Source organism: Chiloscyllium plagiosum, unplaced genomic scaffold (genome assembly GCF_037043375.1).
Source record: "Chiloscyllium plagiosum isolate Xiang-an unplaced genomic scaffold, Cpla_swu_hap1 HiC_scaffold_22, whole genome shotgun sequence".
NCBI lineage: Eukaryota > Metazoa > Chordata > Chondrichthyes > Orectolobiformes > Hemiscylliidae > Chiloscyllium > Chiloscyllium plagiosum.
In genome coordinates, this window is record NW_028270160.1 from 14,127,281 (window position 1) to 14,147,899 (window position 20,619).

General features: G+C 73.8%; 1 protein-coding gene across 1 annotated transcript in view; it reads left to right on the top strand.

Annotated features, from left to right (window-relative positions):
• Nucleotides 1-904: 904 nt before the first annotated feature.
• The window catches only part of LOC122561410 (phosphoglycerate mutase 1-like), a 33,625-nt gene continuing 13,910 nt past the window's right edge, over nt 905-20,619 (top strand). The window contains exon 1 of the mRNA XM_087998767.1: nt 905-1,445. Within this exon, the coding sequence (XP_087854893.1) occupies nt 1,032-1,445 (414 nt within the window). The 5' untranslated portion in view covers nt 905-1,031. The remainder of the gene's footprint in view (nt 1,446-20,619) is intronic.

The following is a 20,619-nucleotide window of genomic DNA, read 5'->3' on the forward strand; positions in this document are numbered from 1 at the left end:
ATTCATTCCTCCCATCAACCAACCAGGCCATACCCTTTACCTGAATTCGCCTATCCCTACCCCATCACTCCACCTCTCTCCCCACCCAAAACACTTCCCCACCCCTCCTTATCTGCAGCTCCCCTTATCTCCACTCCCAGTCCTGAAGAAGGGTTACACCCAACATGGTGATTTCTCCACCTCCTGATGCTGCCTGGCTTGCTGTGTTCTAACCAGCCTCCTGCTTTGTCTACCTTGGAATCCAGCCTCTGCAGTTTTTTTTTTGTCTGTAGAGGAAGTGGTGGAGGCTGGTGCAATTACAACATTTAAGGGGGTGTATAAGTAGGAAAGGTTTAGAGGGAGATCGTTAGAACTGCAAAGGCTGGAAACTCCGAGTCCATAAAATGTGGAGCAGGAAAAAGTGCAGCAAGTCAAGCAGCATCAGAAAAACACGTTTCGGGAAAGACCCTTCAATATAGGCCAAGTGGGACCAGATTAATTTAGGGTATCTGGTTGGCATGGATGAGTTGGGCTGAATGCCTCATGCGTAGAGTTGCTGGCGTTGGACTGGGGTGGACAAAGTTAAAAATCAACTAAGCCATATTGAGGACATGCAGATGCTGGAAATTAGAGTCACAATTAGAGCGATGCTGGAAAAGCACAGCAGTCGGACAGCATCCGAGGACAGGAAAATCGACGTTTTGGGCAAAAGCCCTTCATCAGGTATTCCTGATGCCCGACCTGCTGTACGTTACCAGCACCACTCTAATCTTGACTTAAAGCTAGGTCTTCCAAATAAACATGTTGGACTATAAACGTGGTGTTGTGCGATTTTTTAGTTGTATGCCTCACAGGAAGTTGCGACTTATATCTCTGAATCTAGCTTTGAACCAGGAAATAGGGCTTGGTCCATCCGTTCGTTGTGCTGGTGAAGGTCGCTGTGTCCTCTGTACGTGCGGCTCTCCCATCTGCTGCAGGGGGCTGGATCATTGCGGGCACTGAGAGCAGAGACACAGGGAGTGGATTAACACGGGGCTCAGCTCACTGAGATCATGGCAGCTTACAGGTTGGTGCTGGTGAGACACGGGGAGAGCACTTGGAACCAGGAGAACCGCTTCTGCGGCTGGTTCGATGCTGATCTCTCGGAGACCGGGAGGCAGGAGGCGGCCAGAGGAGCTCAGGCACTGAGGGATGGGGGTTACCAGTTTGACCTGTGCTACACCTCGGTGCTGAAGCGGGCGGTGCGGACCCTGTGGACGCTGCTGGACGGGATTGACCAGATGTGGGTGCCGGTGGTACGGAGCTGGCGGCTCAATGAGCGGCATTACGGAGCCCTGACCGGCCTCAACAAGGCGGAGACAGCGGCCAAGCACGGGGAGCAGCAGGTCAAGATCTGGAGGAGGTCCTTCGATGTCCCCCCTCCCCCCATGGGGCCGGACCATGACTTCTACCCCATCATCAGCAAGGTCTCCGCACATTACCCCCCACCCCCCTACCCAGGCTCCCCAACCCCGCCCACACCCCGTCACCCCCCCCGCCCCCTCCTCACCCCGTCTCCCCCCCCACCCTGCCCCCCTCACCCCGTCTCCCCCCCCACCCTGCCCCCCTCACCCCGTCCCCCCCCCCCACCCTGCCCCCTTCACCCCATCTCCCCCCCACCCCGTCTACCCCACCCTGCCCACCCCACGCTGCCCCCCCACCCCATCTACTTCACCCTTGCCTCCCCACTGCGTCTACCCCACCCTGCCACCTTCACCCCTTCCCCACCCACCCTGCTCCCCTTCACCTCGTCCCCCACCCACCCTGCTCCCCTTCACCTCGTCCCCCACCCACCCTGCCCTCCCCTTCACCCCGTCCCCCACCCACCCTGCCCTCCCCTTCACCCCGTCCCCCACCCACCCTGCCCTCCCCTTCACCCCGTCTCCCCCCCCACCCTGCCCTCCCCTTCACCCCGTCTCCCCCCCCACCCTGCCCTCCCCTTCACCCCGTCTCCCCCCCACCCTGCCCTCCCCTTCACCCCGTCTCCCCCCCCACCCTGCCCTCCCCTTCACCCCGTCTCCCCCCCCACCCTGCCCTCCCCTTCACCCCGTCTCCCCCCCCACCCTGCCCTCCCCTTCACCCCGTCTCCCCCCCACCCTGCCCTCCCCTTCACCCCGTCTCCCCCCCACCCTGCCCTCCCCTTCACCCCGTCTCCCCCCCCACCCTGCCCTCCCCTTCACCCCGTCTCCCCCCCCACCCTGCCCTCCCCTTCACCCCGTCTCCCCCCCCACCCTGCCCTCCCCTTCACCCCGTCTCCCCCCCCACCCTGCCCTCCCCTTCACCCCGTCTCCCCCCCCACCCTGCCCTCCCCTTCACCCCGTCTCCCCCCCCACCCTGCCCTCCCCTTCACCCCGTCTCCCCCCCCACCCTGCCCTCCCCTTCACCCCCGTCTCCCCCCCCACCCTGCCCTCCCCTTCACCCCGTCTCCCCCCCCACCCTGCCCTCCCCTTCACCCCGTCTCCCCCCCCACCCTGCCCTCCCCTTCACCCCGTCTCCCCCCCCACCCTGCCCTCCCCTTCACCCCGTCTCCCCCCCCACCCTGCCCTCCCCCTTCACCCCGTCTCCCCCCCCACCCTGCCCTCCCCTTCACCCCGTCTCCCCCCCCACCCTGCCCTCCCCTTCACCCCGTCTCCCCCCCCACCCTGCCCTCCCCTTCACCCCGTCTCCCCTCCCCACCCTGCCCTCCCCCTTCACCCCGTCTCCCCCCCCCCACCCTGCCCTCCCCTTCACCCCGTCTCCCCCCCCACCCTGCCCTCCCCTTCACCCCGTCTCCCCCCCCACCCTGCCCTCCCCTTCACCCCGTCTCCCCCCCCACCCTGCCCTCCCCTTCACCCCGTCTCCCCCCCACCCTGCCCTCCCCTTCACCCCGTCTCCCCCCCCACCCTGCCCTCCCCTTCACCCCGTCTCCCCCCCCACCCTGCCCTCCCCCTTCACCCCGTCTCCCCTCCCACCCTGCCCTCCCCTTCACCCCGTCTCCCCTCCCACCCTGCCCTCCCCTTCACCCCGTCTCCCCTCCCACCCTGCCCTCCCCTTCACCCCGTCTCCCCTCCCACCCTGCCCTCCCCTTCACCCCTTCACCCCGTCTCCCCTCCCACCCTGCCCTCCCCTTCACCCCCGTCTCCCCTCCCACCCTGCCCTCCCCTTCACCCCTTCACCCCGTCTCCCCTCCCACCCTGCCCTCCCCTTCACCCCGTCTCCCCTCCCACCCTGCCCTCCCCTTCACCCCGTCTCCCCTCCCCACCCTGCCCTCCCCTTCACCCCGTCTCCCCTCCCACCCTGCCCTCCCCTTCACCCCGTCTCCCCTCCCACCCTGCCCTCCCCTTCACCCCGTCTCCCCCCCCACCCTGCCCTCCCCTTCACCCCGTCTCCCCCCCCACCCTGCCCTCCCCTTCACCCCGTCTCCCCCCCCACCCTGCCCTCCCCTTCACCCCGTCTCCCCTCCCACCCTGCCCTCCCCTTCACCCCGTCTCCCCTCCCACCCTGCCCTCCCCTTCACCCCGTCTCCCCTCCCACCCTGCCCTCCCCTTCACCCCGTCTCCCCTCCCACCCTGCCCTCCCCTTCACCCCGTCTCCCCTCCCACCCTGCCCTCCCCTTCACCCCGTCTCCCCTCCCACCCTGCCCTCCCCTTCACCCCGTCTCCCCTCCCACCCTGCCCTCCCCTTCACCCCGTCTCCCCTCCCACCCTGCCCTCCCCTTCACCCCGTCTCCCCTCCCACCCTGCCCTCCCCTTCACCCCGTCTCCCCTCCCACCCTGCCCTCCCCTTCACCCCGTCTCCCCTCCCACCCTGCCCTCCCCTTCACCCCGTCTCCCCTCCCACCCTGCCCTCCCCTTCACCCCGTCTCCCCCCCCACCCTGCCCTCCCCTTCACCCCGTCTCCCCCCCCACCCTGCCCTCCCCTTCACCCCGTCTCCCCCCCCCACCCTGCCCTCCCCTTCACCCCGTCTCCCCCCCCACCCTGCCCTCCCCTTCACCCCGTCTCCCCCCCCACCCTGCCCTCCCCTTCACCCCGTCTCCCCCCCCACCCTGCCCTCCCCTTCACCCCGTCTCCCCCCCCACCCTGCCCTCCCCTTCACCCCGTCTCCCCCCCCACCCTGCCCTCCCCTTCACCCCGTCTCCCCCCCCACCCTGCCCTCCCCTTCACCCCGTCTCCCCCCCCACCCTGCCCTCCCCTTCACCCCGTCTCCCCCCCCACCCTGCCCTCCCCTTCACCCCGTCTCCCCCCCCACCCTGCCCTCCCCTTCACCCCGTCTCCCCCCCCACCCTGCCCTCCCCTTCACCCCGTCTCCCCCCCCACCCTGCCCTCCCCTTCACCCCGTCTCCCCCCCCACCCTGCCCTCCCCTTCACCCCGTCTCCCCCCCCACCCTGCCCTCCCCTTCACCCCGTCTCCCCCCCCACCCTGCCCTCCCCTTCACCCCGTCTCCCCTCCCCACCCTGCCCTCCCCTTCACCCCGTCTCCCCCGCCCACCCTGCCCTCCCCTTCACCCCGTCTCCCCCCCCACCCTGCCCTCCCCTTCACCCCGTCTCCCCCCCCACCCTGCCCTCCCCTTCACCCCGTCTCCCCCCCCACCCTGCCCTCCCCTTCACCCCGTCTCCCCCCCACCCTGCCCTCCCCTTCACCCCGTCTCCCCCCCCACCCTGCCCTCCCCTTCACCCCGTCTCCCCCCCACCCTGCCCTCCCCTTCACCCCGTCTCCCCCCCCACCCTGCCCTCCCCTTCACCCCGTCTCCCCTCCCACCCTGCCCTCCCCTTCACCCCGTCTCCCCTCCCACCCTGCCCTCCCCTTCACCCCGTCTCCCCCCCCACCCTGCCCTCCCCTTCACCCCGTCTCCCCCCCCACCCTGCCCTCCCCTTCACCCCGTCTCCCCCCCCACCCTGCCCTCCCCTTCACCCCGTCTCCCCCCCCACCCTGCCCTCCCCTTCACCCCGTCTCCCCCCCCACCCTGCCCTCCCCTTCACCCCGTCTCCCCCCCCACCCTGCCCTCCCCTTCACCCCGTCTCCCCCCCCACCCTGCCCTCCCCTTCACCCCGTCTCCCCCCCCACCCTGCCCTCCCCTTCACCCCGTCTCCCCCCCCACCCTGCCCTCCCCTTCACCCCGTCTCCCCCCCCACCCTGCCCTCCCCTTCACCCCGTCTCCCCCCCCACCCTGCCCTCCCCTTCACCCCGTCTCCCCCCCCACCCTGCCCTCCCCTTCACCCCGTCTCCCCCCCCACCCTGCCCTCCCCTTCACCCCGTCTCCCCCCCCACCCTGCCCTCCCCTTCACCCCGTCTCCCCCCCCACCCTGCCCTCCCCTTCACCCCGTCTCCCCCCCCACCCTGCCCTCCCCTTCACCCCGTCTCCCCCCCCACCCTGCCCTCCCCTTCACCCCGTCTCCCCCCCCACCCTGCCCTCCCCTTCACCCCGTCTCCCCCCCCACCCTGCCCTCCCCTTCACCCCGTCTCCCCCCCCACCCTGCCCTCCCCTTCACCCCGTCTCCCCCCCCACCCTGCCCTCCCCTTCACCCCGTCTCCCCCCCCACCCTGCCCTCCCCTTCACCCCGTCTCCCCCCCACCCTGCCCTCCCCTTCACCCCGTCTCCCCCCCCACCCTGCCCTCCCCTTCACCCCGTCTCCCCCCCCACCCTGCCCTCCCCTTCACCCCGTCTCCCCCCCCACCCTGCCCTCCCCTTCACCCCGTCTCCCCCCCCACCCTGCCCTCCCCTTCACCCCGTCTCCCCCCCCACCCTGCCCTCCCCTTCACCCCGTCTCCCCCCCCACCCTGCCCTCCCCTTCACCCCGTCTCCCCCCCCACCCTGCCCTCCCCTTCACCCCGTCTCCCCCCCCACCCTGCCCTCCCCTTCACCCCGTCTCCCCCCCCACCCTGCCCTCCCCTTCACCCCGTCTCCCCCCCCACCCTGCCCTCCCCTTCACCCCGTCTCCCCCCCCACCCTGCCCTCCCCTTCACCCCGTCTCCCCCCCCACCCTGCCCTCCCCTTCACCCCGTCTCCCCCCCCACCCTGCCCTCCCCTTCACCCCGTCTCCCCTCCCACCCTGCCCTCCCCTTCACCCCGTCTCCCCTCCCACCCTGCCCTCCCCTTCACCCCGTCTCCCCTCCCACCCTGCCCTCCCCTTCACCCCGTCTCCCCTCCCACCCTGCCCTCCCCTTCACCCCGTCTCCCCTCCCACCCTGCCCTCCCCTTCACCCCGTCTCCCCTCCCACCCTGCCCTCCCCTTCACCCCGTCTCCCCTCCCACCCTGCCCTCCCCTTCACCCCGTCTCCCCTCCCACCCTGCCCTCCCCTTCACCCCGTCTCCCCTCCCACCCTGCCCTCCCCTTCACCCCGTCTCCCCTCCCACCCTGCCCTCCCCTTCACCCCGTCTCCCCTCCCACCCTGCCCTCCCCTTCACCCCGTCTCCCCTCCCACCCTGCCCTCCCCTTCACCCCGTCTCCCCTCCCACCCTGCCCTCCCCTTCACCCCGTCTCCCCTCCCACCCTGCCCTCCCCTTCACCCCGTCTCCCCTCCCACCCTGCCCTCCCCTTCACCCCGTCTCCCCTCCCACCCTGCCCTCCCCTTCACCCCGTCTCCCCTCCCACCCTGCCCTCCCCTTCACCCCGTCTCCCCTCCCACCCTGCCCTCCCCTTCACCCCGTCTCCCCTCCCACCCTGCCCTCCCCTTCACCCCGTCTCCCCTCCCACCCTGCCCTCCCCTTCACCCCGTCTCCCCTCCCACCCTGCCCTCCCCTTCACCCCGTCTCCCCTCCCACCCTGCCCTCCCCTTCACCCCGTCTCCCCTCCCACCCTGCCCTCCCCTTCACCCCGTCTCCCCTCCCACCCTGCCCTCCCCTTCACCCCGTCTCCCCTCCCACCCTGCCCTCCCCTTCACCCCGTCTCCCCTCCCACCCTGCCCTCCCCTTCACCCCGTCTCCCCTCCCACCCTGCCCTCCCCTTCACCCCGTCTCCCCTCCCACCCTGCCCTCCCCTTCACCCCGTCTCCACTCCCCCCCGTCTCCCCTCCCACCCTGCCCTCCCCTTCACCCCGTCTCCACTCCCACCCTGCCCTCCCCTTCACCCCGTCTCCCCTCCCACCCTGCCCTCCCCTTCACCCCGTCTCCCCTCCCACCCTGCCCTCCCCTTCACCCCGTCTCCCCTCCCACCCTGCCCTCCCCTTCACCCCGTCTCCCCTCCCACCCTGCCCTCCCCTTCACCCCGTCTCCCCTCCCACCCTGCCCTCCCCTTCACCCCGTCTCCCCTCCCACCCTGCCCTCCCCTTCACCCCGTCTCCCCTCCCACCCTGCCCTCCCCTTCACCCCGTCTCCCCTCCCACCCTGCCCTCCCCTTCACCCCGTCTCCCCTCCCACCCTGCCCTCCCCTTCACCCCGTCTCCCCTCCCACCCTGCCCTCCCCTTCACCCCGTCTCCCCTCCCACCCTGCCCTCCCCTTCACCCCGTCTCCCCTCCCACCCTGCCCTCCCCTTCACCCCGTCTCCCCTCCCACCCTGCCCTCCCCTTCACCCCGTCTCCCCTCCCACCCTGCCCTCCCCTTCACCCCGTCTCCCCTCCCACCCTGCCCTCCCCTTCACCCCGTCTCCCCTCCCACCCTGCCCTCCCCTTCACCCCGTCTCCCCTCCCACCCTGCCCTCCCCTTCACCCCGTCTCCCCTCCCACCCTGCCCTCCCCTTCACCCCGTCTCCCCTCCCACCCTGCCCTCCCCTTCACCCCGTCTCCCCTCCCACCCTGCCCTCCCCTTCACCCCGTCTCCCCTTCACCCCGTCTCCCCTCCCACCCTGCCCTCCCCTTCACCCCGTCTCCCCTCCCACCCTGCCCTCCCCTTCACCCCGTCTCCCCTCCCACCCTGCCCTCCCCTTCACCCCGTCTCCCCTCCCACCCTGCCCTCCCCTTCACCCCGTCTCCCCTCCCACCCTGCCCTCCCCTTCACCCCGTCTCCCCTCCCACCCTGCCCTCCCCTTCACCCCGTCTCCCCTCCCACCCTGCCCTCCCCTTCACCCCGTCTCCCCTCCCACCCTGCCCTCCCCTTCACCCCGTCTCCCCTCCCACCCTGCCCTCCCCTTCACCCCGTCTCCCCTCCCACCCTGCCCTCCCCTTCACCCCGTCTCCCCTCCCACCCTGCCCTCCCCTTCACCCCGTCTCCCCTCCCACCCTGCCCTCCCCTTCACCCCGTCTCCCCTCCCACCCTGCCCTCCCCTTCACCCCGTCTCCCCTCCCACCCTGCCCTCCCCTTCACCCCGTCTCCCCTTCACCCCGTCTCCCCCCACACCCTGCCCCCCTTCACCCCGCCTCCCCCCCAACCCTGCCCCCCCTTCACCCCGTCTCCCTCCCCACCCTGCCCTCCCCTTCACCCCGTCTCCCCCCCCACCCTGCCCTCCCCTTCACCCCGTCTCCCCTCCCACCCTGCCCCCTCCACCCCGTCTCCCCCCCACCCCGCCCCCTCCTCACCCCGTCTACCCCCCCCCAACCTGCCCCCCCCACCCCGTCTACCCCACCCTGCCCCCCCCACCCCGTCTACCCCCACCCCGTCTACCCCCACCCCGTCTACCCACCCTGCCCCCCCACCCCGTCTACCCCATCCTGCCCCCCCACCCTGCCCCCCCACCCCGTCTACCCCACCCTTGCCTCCCCACGGCGTCTACCCCACCCTTGCCCCCCCCACACCGTCTACCCCCCCCTGCCCCCCCCCACACCGTCTACCCCACCCTGACCGCCCGCCCCGTCTTCCCACCCCGTCTACCCCACCCTGCCACCCTCACCCCGTCTCCCCCACCACCCTGCCCCCTCTTCACCCCATCTCCCCGCCCACCCTGCACCCACTTCACCCCGTCCCCCACCCACCCTGCCCCCCTTCACCTCGTTCCCCCCCCACCCTGCCCCCCTTCACCTCGTTCCCCCCCCACCCTGCCCCCCCTCACCTCGTTCCCCCCCCACCCTGCCCCCCCTTCACTTCGTTCCCCCCCCCCACCCTGCCCCCCTTCACCACGTCCACCCCCACCCTGCCCCTCCTTCACCCCGTCTCCCCCCCCCACCCTGCCCCCCTCACCCAGTCTCCCCCCCCCGCCCCCCTCACCCCCTCCCCCCCCCCACCCTGCCCCCCACACCCCGTCTCCCCCCCCCACCCTGCCCCCCTTCACCCCATCTCCCCCCCACCCTGCCCCCTTCACCCGTCTCCCCCCGCACCCTGCCCCCCCTTCACCCAATCTCCGCCCCCCCACCCTGCCCCCCCTTCACCCCGTCTCCCCCACCCCGTCTCCCCCACCCTGCCCCCCTCACCCCGTCTCCCCCACCCTGTCCCCCCTCACCCCGTCTCCCCCACCCTGTCCCCCCTCACCCCGTCTCCCCCACCCTGCCCCCCCTCACCCCGTCTCCCCCACCCTGCCCCCCCGTCTCCCCCACCCTGCCCCCCCTCACCCCGTCTCCCCCACCCTGCCCCCCCTCACCCCGTCTCCCCCACCCTGCCCCCCCTCACCCCGTCTCCCCCACCCTGCCCCCCCTCACCCCGTCTCCCCTCCCACCCTGCCCTCCCCTTCACCCCGTCTCCCCTCCCACCCTGCCCTCCCCTTCACCCCGTCTCCCCTCCCACCCTGCCCTCCCCTTCACCCCGTCTCCCCTCCCACCCTGCCCTCCCCTTCACCCCGTCTCCCCTCCCACCCTGCCCTCCCCTTCACCCCGTCTCCCCTCCCACCCTGCCCTCCCCTTCACCCCGTCTCCCCTCCCACCCTGCCCTCCCCTTCACCCCGTCTCCCCTCCCACCCTGCCCTCCCCTTCACCCCGTCTCCCCTCCCACCCTGCCCGCCCCTTCACCCCGTCTCCCCTCCCACCCTGCCCTCCCCTTCACCCCGTCTCCCCTCCCACCCTGCCCTCCCCTTCCCCCCGTCTCCCCTCCCACCCTGCCCTCCCCTTCACCCCGTCTCCCCTCCCACCCTGCCCTCCCCTTCACCCCGTCTCCCCTCCCACCCTGCCCTCCCCTTCACCCCGTCTCCCCTCCCACCCTGCCCTCCCCTTCACCCCGTCTCCCCTCCCACCCTGCCCTCCCCTTCACCCCGTCTCCCCTCCCACCCTGCCCTCCCCTTCACCCCGTCTCCCCTCCCACCCTGCCCTCCCCTTCACCCCGTCTCCCCTCCCACCCTGCCCTCCCCTTCACCCCGTCTCCCCTCCCACCCTGCCCTCCCCTTCACCCCGTCTCCCCTCCCACCCTGCCCTCCCCTTCACCCCGTCTCCCCTCCCACCCTGCCCTCCCCTTCACCCCGTCTCCCCTCCCACCCTGCCCTCCCCTTCACCCCGTCTCCCCTCCCACCCTGCCCTCCCCTTCACCCCGTCTCCCCTCCCACCCTGCCCTCCCCTTCACCCCGTCTCCCCTCCCACCCTGCCCTCCCCTTCACCCCGTCTCCCCTCCCACCCTGCCCTCCCCTTCACCCCGTCTCCCCTCCCACCCTGCCCTCCCCTTCACCCCGTCTCCCCTCCCACCCTGCCCTCCCCTTCACCCCGTCTCCCCTCCCACCCTGCCCTCCCCTTCACCCCGTCTCCCCTCCCACCCTGCCCTCCCCTTCACCCCGTCTCCCCTCCCACCCTGCCCTCCCCTTCACCCCGTCTCCCCTCCCACCCTGCCCTCCCCTTCACCCCGTCTCCCCTCCCACCCTGCCCTCCCCTTCACCCCGTCTCCCCTCCCACCCTGCCCTCCCCTTCACCCCGTCTCCCCTCCCACCCTGCCCTCCCCTTCACCCCGTCTCCCCTCCCACCCTGCCCTCCCCTTCACCCCGTCTCCCCTCCCACCCTGCCCTCCCCTTCACCCCGTCTCCCCTCCCACCCTGCCCTCCCCTTCACCCCGTCTCCCCTCCCACCCTGCCCTCCCCTTCACCCCGTCTCCCCTTCACCCCGTCTCCCCCCCCACCCTGCCCCCCTTCACCCCGCCTCCCCCCCAACCCTGCCCCCCTTCACCCCGTCTCCCTCCCCACCCTGCCCTCCCCTTCACCCCGTCTCCCCCCCCACCCTGCCCTCCCCTTCACCCCGTCTCCCCCCCCACCCTGCCCTCCCCTTCACCCGGTCTCCCCCCCACCCCGCCCCCTCCACCCCGTCTCCCCCCCACCCCGCCCCCTCCTCACCCCGTCTACCGCCCCCACCCTGCCCCCCCCACGCCGTCTACCCCACCCTGCCCCCCCCACCCCGTCTACCCCCACCCCGTCTACCCCCACCCCGTTTACCCACCCTGCCCCCCCACCCCGTCTACCCCATCCTGCCCCCCCACCCCGTCTACCCCACCCTTGCCTCCCCACGGCGTCTACCCCACCCTTGCCCCCACCACACCGTCTACCCCCCCCTGCCCCCCCCCACACCGTCTACCCCACTCTGACCGCCCGCCCCGTCTTCCCACCCCGTCTACCCCACCCTGCCACCCTCACCCCGTCTCCCCCACCACCCTGCCCCCTCTTCACCCCATCTCCCCGCCCACCCTGCACCCACTTCACCCCGTCCCCCACCCACCCTGCCCCCTTCACCTCGTTCCCCCCCCACCCTGCCCCCTTCACCTCGTTCCCCCCCCACCCTGCCCCCCCTCACCTCGTTCCCCCCCCACCCTGCCCCCCCTTCACTTCGTTCCCCCCCCCACCCTGCCCCCCTTCACCGCGTCCACCCTCACCCTGCCCCTCCTTCACCCCGTCTCCCCCCCCCCACCCTGCCCCCCTCACCCAGTCTCCCTCCCCGCCGCCCTCACCCCCTCCCCCCCCACCCTGCCCCCCACACCCCGTCTCCCCCCCCCCCACCCTGCCCCCCTTCACCCCATCTCCCCCCCACCCTGCCCCCTTCACCCCGTCTCCCCCCGCACCCTGCCCCCCCTTCACCCAATCTCCGCCCCCCCACCCTGCCCCCCCTTCACCCCGTCTCCCCACCCCACCCTGCTCCCCTTCACCCCGTCTCCCCCCCACCCCACCCCCTCCTCACCCCGTCTACCCCCCCACCCCGTCTCCCCCACCATGCCCCCCCTCACCCCGTCTCCCCCACCCTGCCCCCCTCACCCCGTCTCCCCCACCCTGTCCCCCCTCACCCCGTCTCCCCCACCCTGCCACCCCTCACCCCGTCTCCCCCACCCTGCCACCCCTCACCCCGTCTCCCCCACCCTGCCCGCCCTCACCCCGTCTCCCCCACCCTGCCCGCCCTCACCCCGTCTCCCCCACCCTGCCCGCCCTCACCCCGTCTCCCCCACCCTGCCCGCCCTCACCCCGTCTCCCCCACCCTGCCCGGCCTCACCCCGTCTCCCCCACCCTGCCCCCCCTCACCCCGTCTCCCCCACCCTGCCCCCCCTCACCCCGTCTCCCCCACCCTGCCCCCCCTCACCCCGTCTCCCCCACCCTGCCCCCCCTCACCCCGTCTCCCCCTCCCTGCCCCCCCTCACCCCGTCTCCCCCACCCTGCCCCCCCTCACCCCGTCTCCCCCACCCTGCCCCCCCTCACCCCGTCTCCCCCACCCTGCCCCCCCTCACCCCGTCTCCCCCACCCTGCCCCCCCTCACCCCGTCTCCCCCACCCTGCCCACCTCACCCCGTCTCCCCCACCCTGCCCCCCCTCACCCCGTCTCCCCCACCCTGCCCCCCCTCACCCCGTCTCCCCCACCCTGCCCCCCCTCACCCCGTCTCCCCTCCCACCCTGCCCTCCCCTTCACCCCGTCTCCCCTCCCACCCTGCCCTCCCCTTCACCCCGTCTCCCCTCCCACCCTGCCCTCCCCTTCACCCCGTCTCCCCTCCCACCCTGCCCTCCCCTTCACCCCGCCTCCCCTCCCACCCTGCCCTCCCCTTCACCCCGCCTCCCCTCCCACCCTGCCCTCCCCTTCACCCCGTCTCCCCTCCCACCCTGCCCTCCCCTTCACCCCGTCTCCCCTCCCACCCTGCCCTCCCCTTCACCCCGTCTCCCCTCCCACCCTGCCCTCCCCTTCACCCCGTCTCCCCTCCCACCCTGCCCTCCCCTTCACCCCGTCTCCCCTCCCACCCTGCCCTCCCCTTCACCCCGTCTCCCCTCCCACCCTGCCCTCCCCTTCACCCCGTCTCCCCTCCCACCCTGCCCTCCCCTTCACCCCGTCTCCCCTCCCACCCTGCCCTCCCCTTCACCCCGTCTCCCCTTCACCCCGTCTCCCCCCCCACTCTGCCCCCCTTCACCCCGCCTCCCCCCCAACCCTGCCCCCCCTTCACCCCGTCTCCCTCCCCACCCTGCCCTCCCCTTCACCCCGTCTCCCCCCCCACCCTACCCTCCCCTTCACCCCGTCTCCCCTCCCACCCTGCCCTCCCCTTCACCCCGTCTCCCCTCCCACCCTGCCCTCCCCTTCACCCCGTCTCCCCTCCCACCCTGCCCTCCCCTTCACCCCGTCTCCCCTCCCACCCTGCCCTCCCCTTCACCCCGTCTCCCCTCCCACCCTGCCCTCCCCTTCACCCCGTCTCCCCTCCCACCCTGCCCTCCCCTTCACCCCGTCTCCCCTCCCACCCTGCCCTCCCCTTCACCCCGTCTCCCCTTCACCCCGTCTCCCCTTCACCCCGTCTCCCCTTCACCCCGTCTCCCCCCCCACCCTGCCCCCCTTCACCCCGCCTCCCCCTTCACCCCGTCTCCCTCCCCACCCTGCCCTCCCCTTCACCCCGTCTCCCCCCCCACCCTGCCCTCCCCTTCACCCCGTCTCCCCCCCCACCCTGCCCCCCTTCACCCCGTCTCCCCCCCCACCCTGCCACCCTTCACCCCGCCTCCCCCCCCACCCTGCCCCCCCTTCACCCCGTCTCCCTCCCCACCCTGCCCCCCCTTCACCCCGTCTCCCTCCCCACCCTGCCCTCCCCTTCACCCCGTCTCCCCCCCCACCCTGCCCTCCCCTTCACCCCGTCTCCCCCCCCACCCCGCCCCCTCCACCCCGTCTCCCCCCCACCCCACCCCCTCCTCACCCCGTCTACCCCCCCCACCCTGCCCCCCCCACGCCGTCTACCCCACCCTGCCCCCCCACCCCGTCTACCCCCACCCCGTCTACCCACCCTGCCCCCCCACCCCGTCTACCCCATCCTGCCCCCCCACCCTGCCCCCCCACCCCGTCTACCCCACCCTTGCCTCCCCACGGCGTCTACCCCACCCTTGCCCCCCCCACACCGTCTACCCCCCCCTGCCCCCCCCCACACCGTCTACCCCACCCTGACCGCCCGCCCCGTCTTCCCACCCCGTCTACCCCACCCTGCCACCCTCACCCCGTCTCCCCCACCACCCTGCCCCCTCTTCACCCCATCTCCCCGCCCACCCTGCACCCACTTCACCCCGTCCCCCACCCACCCTGCCCCCTTCACCTCGTTCCCCCCCCCACCCTGCCCCCCTTCACCTCGTTCCCCCCCCACCCTGCCCCCCCTCACCTCGTTCCCCCCCCACCCTGCCCCCTCTTCACTTCGTTCCCCCCCCCCACCCTGCCCCCCTTCACCTCGTCCACCCCCACCCTGCCCCTCCTTCACCCCGTCTCCCCTCCCCACCCTGCCCCCCTCACCCAGTCTCCCCCCCGCCCCTCTCACCCCCTCCCCCCCCCCCACCCTGCCCCCCACACCCTGTCTCCCCCCCCCCCCACCCTGCCCCCCTTCACCCCATCTCCCCCCCACCCTGCCCCCTTCACCCCGTCTCCCCCCGCACCCTGCCCCCCCTTCACCCAATCTCCGCCCCCCCACCCTGCCCCCCCTTCACCCCGTCTCCGCCCCCCCACCCTGCTCCCCTTCACCCCGTCTCCCCCCCACCCCACCCCCTCCTCACCCCGTCTACCCCCCCACCCCGTCTCCCCCACCATGCCCCCCCTCACCCCGTCTCCCCCACCCCGTCTCCCCCACCCTGCCCCCCTCACCCCGTCTCCCCCACCCTGTCCCCCCTTACCCCGTCTCCCCCACCCTGTCCCCCCTCACCCCGTCTCCCCCACCCTGCCCCCCCTCACCCCGTCTCCCCCACCCTGCCCCCCCTCACCCCGTCTCCCCCACCCTGCCCCCCCTCACCCCGTCTCCCCCACCCTGCCCCCCCTCACCCCGTCTCCCCCACCCTGCCCCCCCTCACCCCGTCTCCCCCACCCTGCCCCCCCTCACCCCGTCTCCCCCACCCTGCCCCCCCTCACCCAGTCTCCCCCACCCTGCCCCCCCTCACCCCGTCTCCCCCACCCTGCCCCCCCTCACCCCGTCTCCCCCACCCTGCCCCCCCTCACCCCGTCTCCCCCACCCTGCCCCCCCTCACCCCGTCTCCCACACCCTGCCCCCCCTCACCCCGTCTCCCACACCCTGCCCCCCCTCACCCCGTCTCCCCTCCCACCCTGCCCTCCCCTTCACCCCGTCTCCCCTCCCACCCTGCCCTCCCCTTCACCCCGTCTCCCCTCCCACCCTGCCCTCCCCTTCACCCCGTCTCCCCTCCCACCCTGCCCTCCCCTTCACCCCGTCTCCCCTCCCACCCTGCCCTCCCCTCCACCCCGTCTCCCCTCCACCCCGTCTCCCCTCCACCCCGTCTCCCCTCCACCCCGTCTCCCCTCCACCCCGTCTCCCCTCCACCCCGTCTCCCCTCCCACCCTGCCCTCCCCTTCACCCCGTCTCCCCTCCCACCCTGCCCTCCCCTTCACCCCGTCTCCCCTCCCACCCTGCCCTCCCCTTCACCCCGTCTCCCCTCCCACCCTGCCCTCCCCTTCACCCCGTCTCCCCTCCCACCCTGCCCTCCCCTTCACCCCGTCTCCCCTCCCACCCTGCCCTCCCCTTCACCCCGTCTCCCCTCCCACCCTGCCCTCCCCTTCACCCCGTCTCCCCTCCCACCCTGCCCTCCCCTTCACCCCGTCTCCCCTCCCACCCTGCCCTCCCCTTCACCCCGTCTCCCCTCCCACCCTGCCCTCCCCTTCACCCCGTCTCCCCTCCCACCCTGCCCTCCCCTTCACCCCGTCTCCCCTCCCACCCTGCCCTCCCCTTCACCCCGTCTCCCCTCCCACCCTGCCCTCCCCTTCACCCCGTCTCCCCTCCCACCCTGCCCTCCCCTTCACCCCGTCTCCCCTCCCACCCTGCCCTCCCCTTCACCCCGTCTCCCCTCCCACCCTGCCCTCCCCTTCACCCCGTCTCCCCTTCACCCCGTCTCCCCCCCCACCCTGCCCCCCTTCACCCCGCCTCCCCCCCAACCCTGCCCCCCCTTCACCCCGTCTCCCTCCCCACCCTGCCCTCCCCTTCACCCCGTCTACCCCCCCACCCTGCCCTCCCCTTCACCCCGTCTCCCCCCCCACCCTGCCCTCCCCTTCACCCCGTCTCCCTCCCCACCCTGCCCTCCCCTTCACCCCGTCTCCCCCCCCACCCTGCCCTCCCCTTCACCCCGTCTCCCCCCCCACCCTGCCCTCCCCTTCACCCCGTCTCCCCCCCCACCCTGCCCTCCCCTTCACCCCGTCTCCCCCCCCACCCTGCCCTCCCCTTCACCCCGTCTCCCCCCCACCCTGCCCTCCCCTTCACCCCGTCTCCCCCCCACCCCACCTCCTCCTCACCCCGTCTACCCCTCCCCACCCTGCCCCCCCCACGCCGTCTACCCCACCCTGCCCCCCCCACGCCGTCTACCCCACCCTGCCCCCCCACCCCGTCTACCCCCACCCCGCCCCACCCACCCCGTCTACCCCCACCCCGTCTACCCCCACCCCGTCTACCCCCACCCCGACTACCCACCCTGCCCCCCCACCCCGTCTACCCCATCCTGCCCCCCCACCCTGCCCCCCCACCCCGTCTACCCCACCCTTGCCTCCCCACGGCGTCTACCCCACCCTTGCCCCCCCCACACCGTCTACCCCCCCTGCCCCCCCCACACCGTCTACCCCACCCTGACCGCCCGCCCCGTCTTCCCACCCCGTCTACCCCACCCTGCCACCCTCACCCCGTCTCCCCCACCACCCTGCCCCCTCTTCACCCCATCTCCCCGCCCACCCTGCACCCACTTCACCCCGTCCCCCACCCACCCTGCCCCCTTCACCTCGTTCCCCCCCCACCCTGCCCCCCTTCACCTCGTTCCCCCCCCACCCTGCCCCCTTCACCTCGTTTCCCCCCCCACCCTGCCCCCCCTCACCTCGTTCCCCCCCCCACCCTGCCCCCCCTTCACTTCGTTCCCCCCCCCACCCTGCCCCCCTTCACCGCGTCCACCCCCACCCTGCCCCTCCTTCACCCCGTCTCCCCCCCCCACCCTGCCCCCCTCACCCAGTCTCCCCCCCCGCCCCCCTCACCCCCTCCCCCCCCACCCTGCCCCCCACACCCCGTCTCCCCCCCCCCCACCCTGCCCCCCTTCACCCCATCTCCCCCCCACCCTGCCCCTTCACCCCGTCTCCCCCCGCACCCTGCCCCCCCTTCACCCAATCTCCGCCCCCCCACCCTGCCCCCCCTTCACCCCGTCTCCACCCCCACCCTGCTCCCCTTCACCCCGTCTCCCCCCCACCCCACCCCCACCTCACCCCGTCTACCCCCCCACCCCGTCTCCCCCACCATGCCCCCCCTCACCCCGTCTCCCCCACCCCGTCTCCCCCACCCTGCCCCCCTCACCCCGTCTCCCCCACCCTGTCCCCCCTCACCCCGTCTCCCCCACCCTGTCCCCCCTCACCCCGTCTCCCCCACCCTGCCCCCCCTCACCCCGTCTCCCCCACCCTGCCCCCCCTCACCCCGTCTCCCCCACCCTGCCCCCCCTCACCCCGTCTCCCCCACCCTGCCCCCCCTCACCCCGTCTCCCCCACCCTGCCCCCCCTCACCCCGTCTCCCCCACCCTGCCCCCCCTCACCCCGTCTCCCCCACCCTGCCCCCCTCACCCCGTCTCCCCCACCCTGCCCCCCCTCACCCCGTCTCCCCCACCCTGCCCCCCCTCACCCCGTCTCCCCCACCCTGCCCCCCCTCACCCCGTCTCCCCCACCCTGCCCCCCCTCACCCCGTCTCCCCCACCCTGCCCCCCCTCACCCCGTCTCCCCCACCCTGCCCCCCCTCACCCCGTCTCCCCCACCCTGCCCCCCCTCACCCCGTCTCCCCCACCCTGCCCCCCCTCACCCCGTCTCCCCCACCCTGCCCCGCCTCACCCCGTCTCCCCCACCCTGCCCCCCCTCACCCCGTCTCCCCCACCCTGCCCCCCCTCACCCCGTCTCCCCCACCCTGCCCCCCCTCACCCCGTCTCCCCCACCCTGCCCCCCCTCACCCCGTCTCCCCCACCCTGCCCCCCCTCACCCCGTCTCCCCCACCCTGCCCCCCCTCACCCCGTCTCCCCCACCCTGCCCCCCCTCACCCCGTCTCCCCCACCCTGCCCCCCCTCACCCCGTCTCCCCCACCCTGCCCCCCCTCACCCCGTCTCCCCCACCCTGCCCCCCCTCACCCCGTCTCCCCCACCCTGCCCCCCCTCACCCCGTCTCCCCCACCCTGCCCCCCCTCCCCCGTCTCCCCCACCCTGCCCCCCCTCCCCCCGTCTCCCCCACCCTGCCCCCCCTCACCCCGTCTCCCCCACCCTGCCCCCCCTCACCCCGTCTCCCCCACCCTGCCCCCCCTCACCCCGTCTCCCCCACCCTGCCCCCCCTCACCCCGTCTCCCCCACCCTGCCCCCCCTCACCCCGTCTCCCCCACCCTGCCCCCCCTCACCCCGTCTCCCCCACCCTGCCCCCCCTCACCCCGTCTCCCCCACCCTGCCCCCCCTCACCCCGTCTCCCCCACCCTGCCCCCCCTCACCCCCTCTTCCCCCACCCAGCCCACCCCTCACCCCCTCTTCCCCCACCCAGCCCACCCCTCACCCCCTCTTCCCCCACCCAGCCCACCCCTCACCCCCTCTTCCCCCACCCAGCCCACCCCTCACCCCCTCTTCCCCCACCCAGCCCACCCCTCACCCCCTCTTCCCCCACCCAGCCCACCCCTCACCCCCTCTTCCCCACCCAGCCCACCCCTCACCCCCTCTTCCCCACCCAGCCCACCCCTCACCCCCTCTTCCCCCACCCAGCCCACCCCTCACCCCCTCTTCCCCCACCCAGCCCACCCCTCACCCCCTCTTCCCCCACCCAGCCCACCCCTCACCCCCTCTTCCCCCACCCAGCCCACCCCTCACCCCCTCTTCCCCCACCCAGCCCAACCCTCACCCCCTCTTCCCCCACCCAGCCCAACCCTCACCCCCTCTTCCCCCACCCAGCCCAACCCTCACCCCCTCTTCCCCCACCCAGCCCAACCCTCACCCCCTCTTCCCCCACCCAGCCCAACCCTCACCCCCTCTTCCCCCACCCAGCCCACCCCTCACCCCCTCTTCCCCCACCCAGCCCACCCCTCACCCCCTCTTCCCCCACCCAGCCCACCCCTCACCCCCTCTTCCCCCACCCAGCCCACCCCTCACCCCCTCTTCCCCCACCCAGCCCACCCCTCACCCCCTCTTCCCCCACCCAGCCCACCCCTCACCCCCTCTTCCCCCATCCAGCCCACCCCTCACCCCCTCTTCCCCCACCCAGCCCACCCCTCACCCCCTCTTCCCCCACCCAGCCCACCCCTCACCCCCTCTTCCCCCACCCAGCCCACCCCTCACCCCCTCTTCCCCCACCCAGCCCACCCCTCACCCCCTCTTCCCCCACCCAGCCCACCCCTCACCCCCTCTTCCCCCACCCAGCCCACCCCTCACCCCCTCTTCCCCCACCCAGCCCACCCCTCACCCCCTCTTCCCCCACCCAGCCCACCCCTCACCCCCTCTTCCCCCACCCAGCCCACCCCTCACCCCCTCTTCCCCCACCCAGCCCACCCCTCACCCCCTCTTCCCCCACCCAGCCCACCCCTCACCCCCTCTTCCCCCACCCAGCCCACCCCTCACCCCCTCTTCCCCCACCCAGCCCACCCCTCACCCCCTCTTCCCCCACCCCGCCCACCCCTCACCCCCTCTTCTTCCACCCCGCCCACCCCTCACCCCCTCTTCTTCCACCCCGCCCACCCTCTCACCCCCTCTTCCCCCACCCCGCCCACCCCCTCACCCCCTGTTCGCCCACCCCTCCCACCCCTCACCCCCTCTTCGCCCACCCCTCCCACCCCTCACCCCCTCTTCGCCCACCCCTCCCACCCCTCACCCCCTCTTCCCCCACCCCGCCCACCCCTCACCCCCTCTTCCCCCACCCCGCCCACCCCTCACCCCATCTTCCCCCACCCCGCCCACCCCTCACCCCCTCTTCCCCCACCCCGCCCACCCCTCACCCCCTCTTCCCCCACCCCGCCCACCCCTCACCCCCTCTTCCCCCACCCCGCCCACCCCTCACCCCCTCTTCCCCCACCCCGCCCACCCCTCACCCCCTCTTCCCCCACCCCGCCCACCCCTCACCCCCTCTTCTTCCACCCCGCCCACCCCTCACCCCCTCTTCTTCCACCCCGCCCACCCTCTCACCCCCTCTTCCCCCACCCCGCCCACCCCCTCACCCCCTGTTCGCCCACCCCTCCCACCCCTCACCCCCTCTTCGCCCACCCCTCCCACCCCTCACCCCCTCTTCGCCCACCCCTCCCACCCCTCACCCCCTCTTCGCCCACCCCTCCCACCCCTCACCCCCTCTTCGCCCACCGCTCCCACCCCTCACCCCCTCTGCGCCCACCGCTCCCACCCCTCACCCCCTCTGCGCCCACCGCTCCCACCCCTCACTCCCTCTTCGCCCAC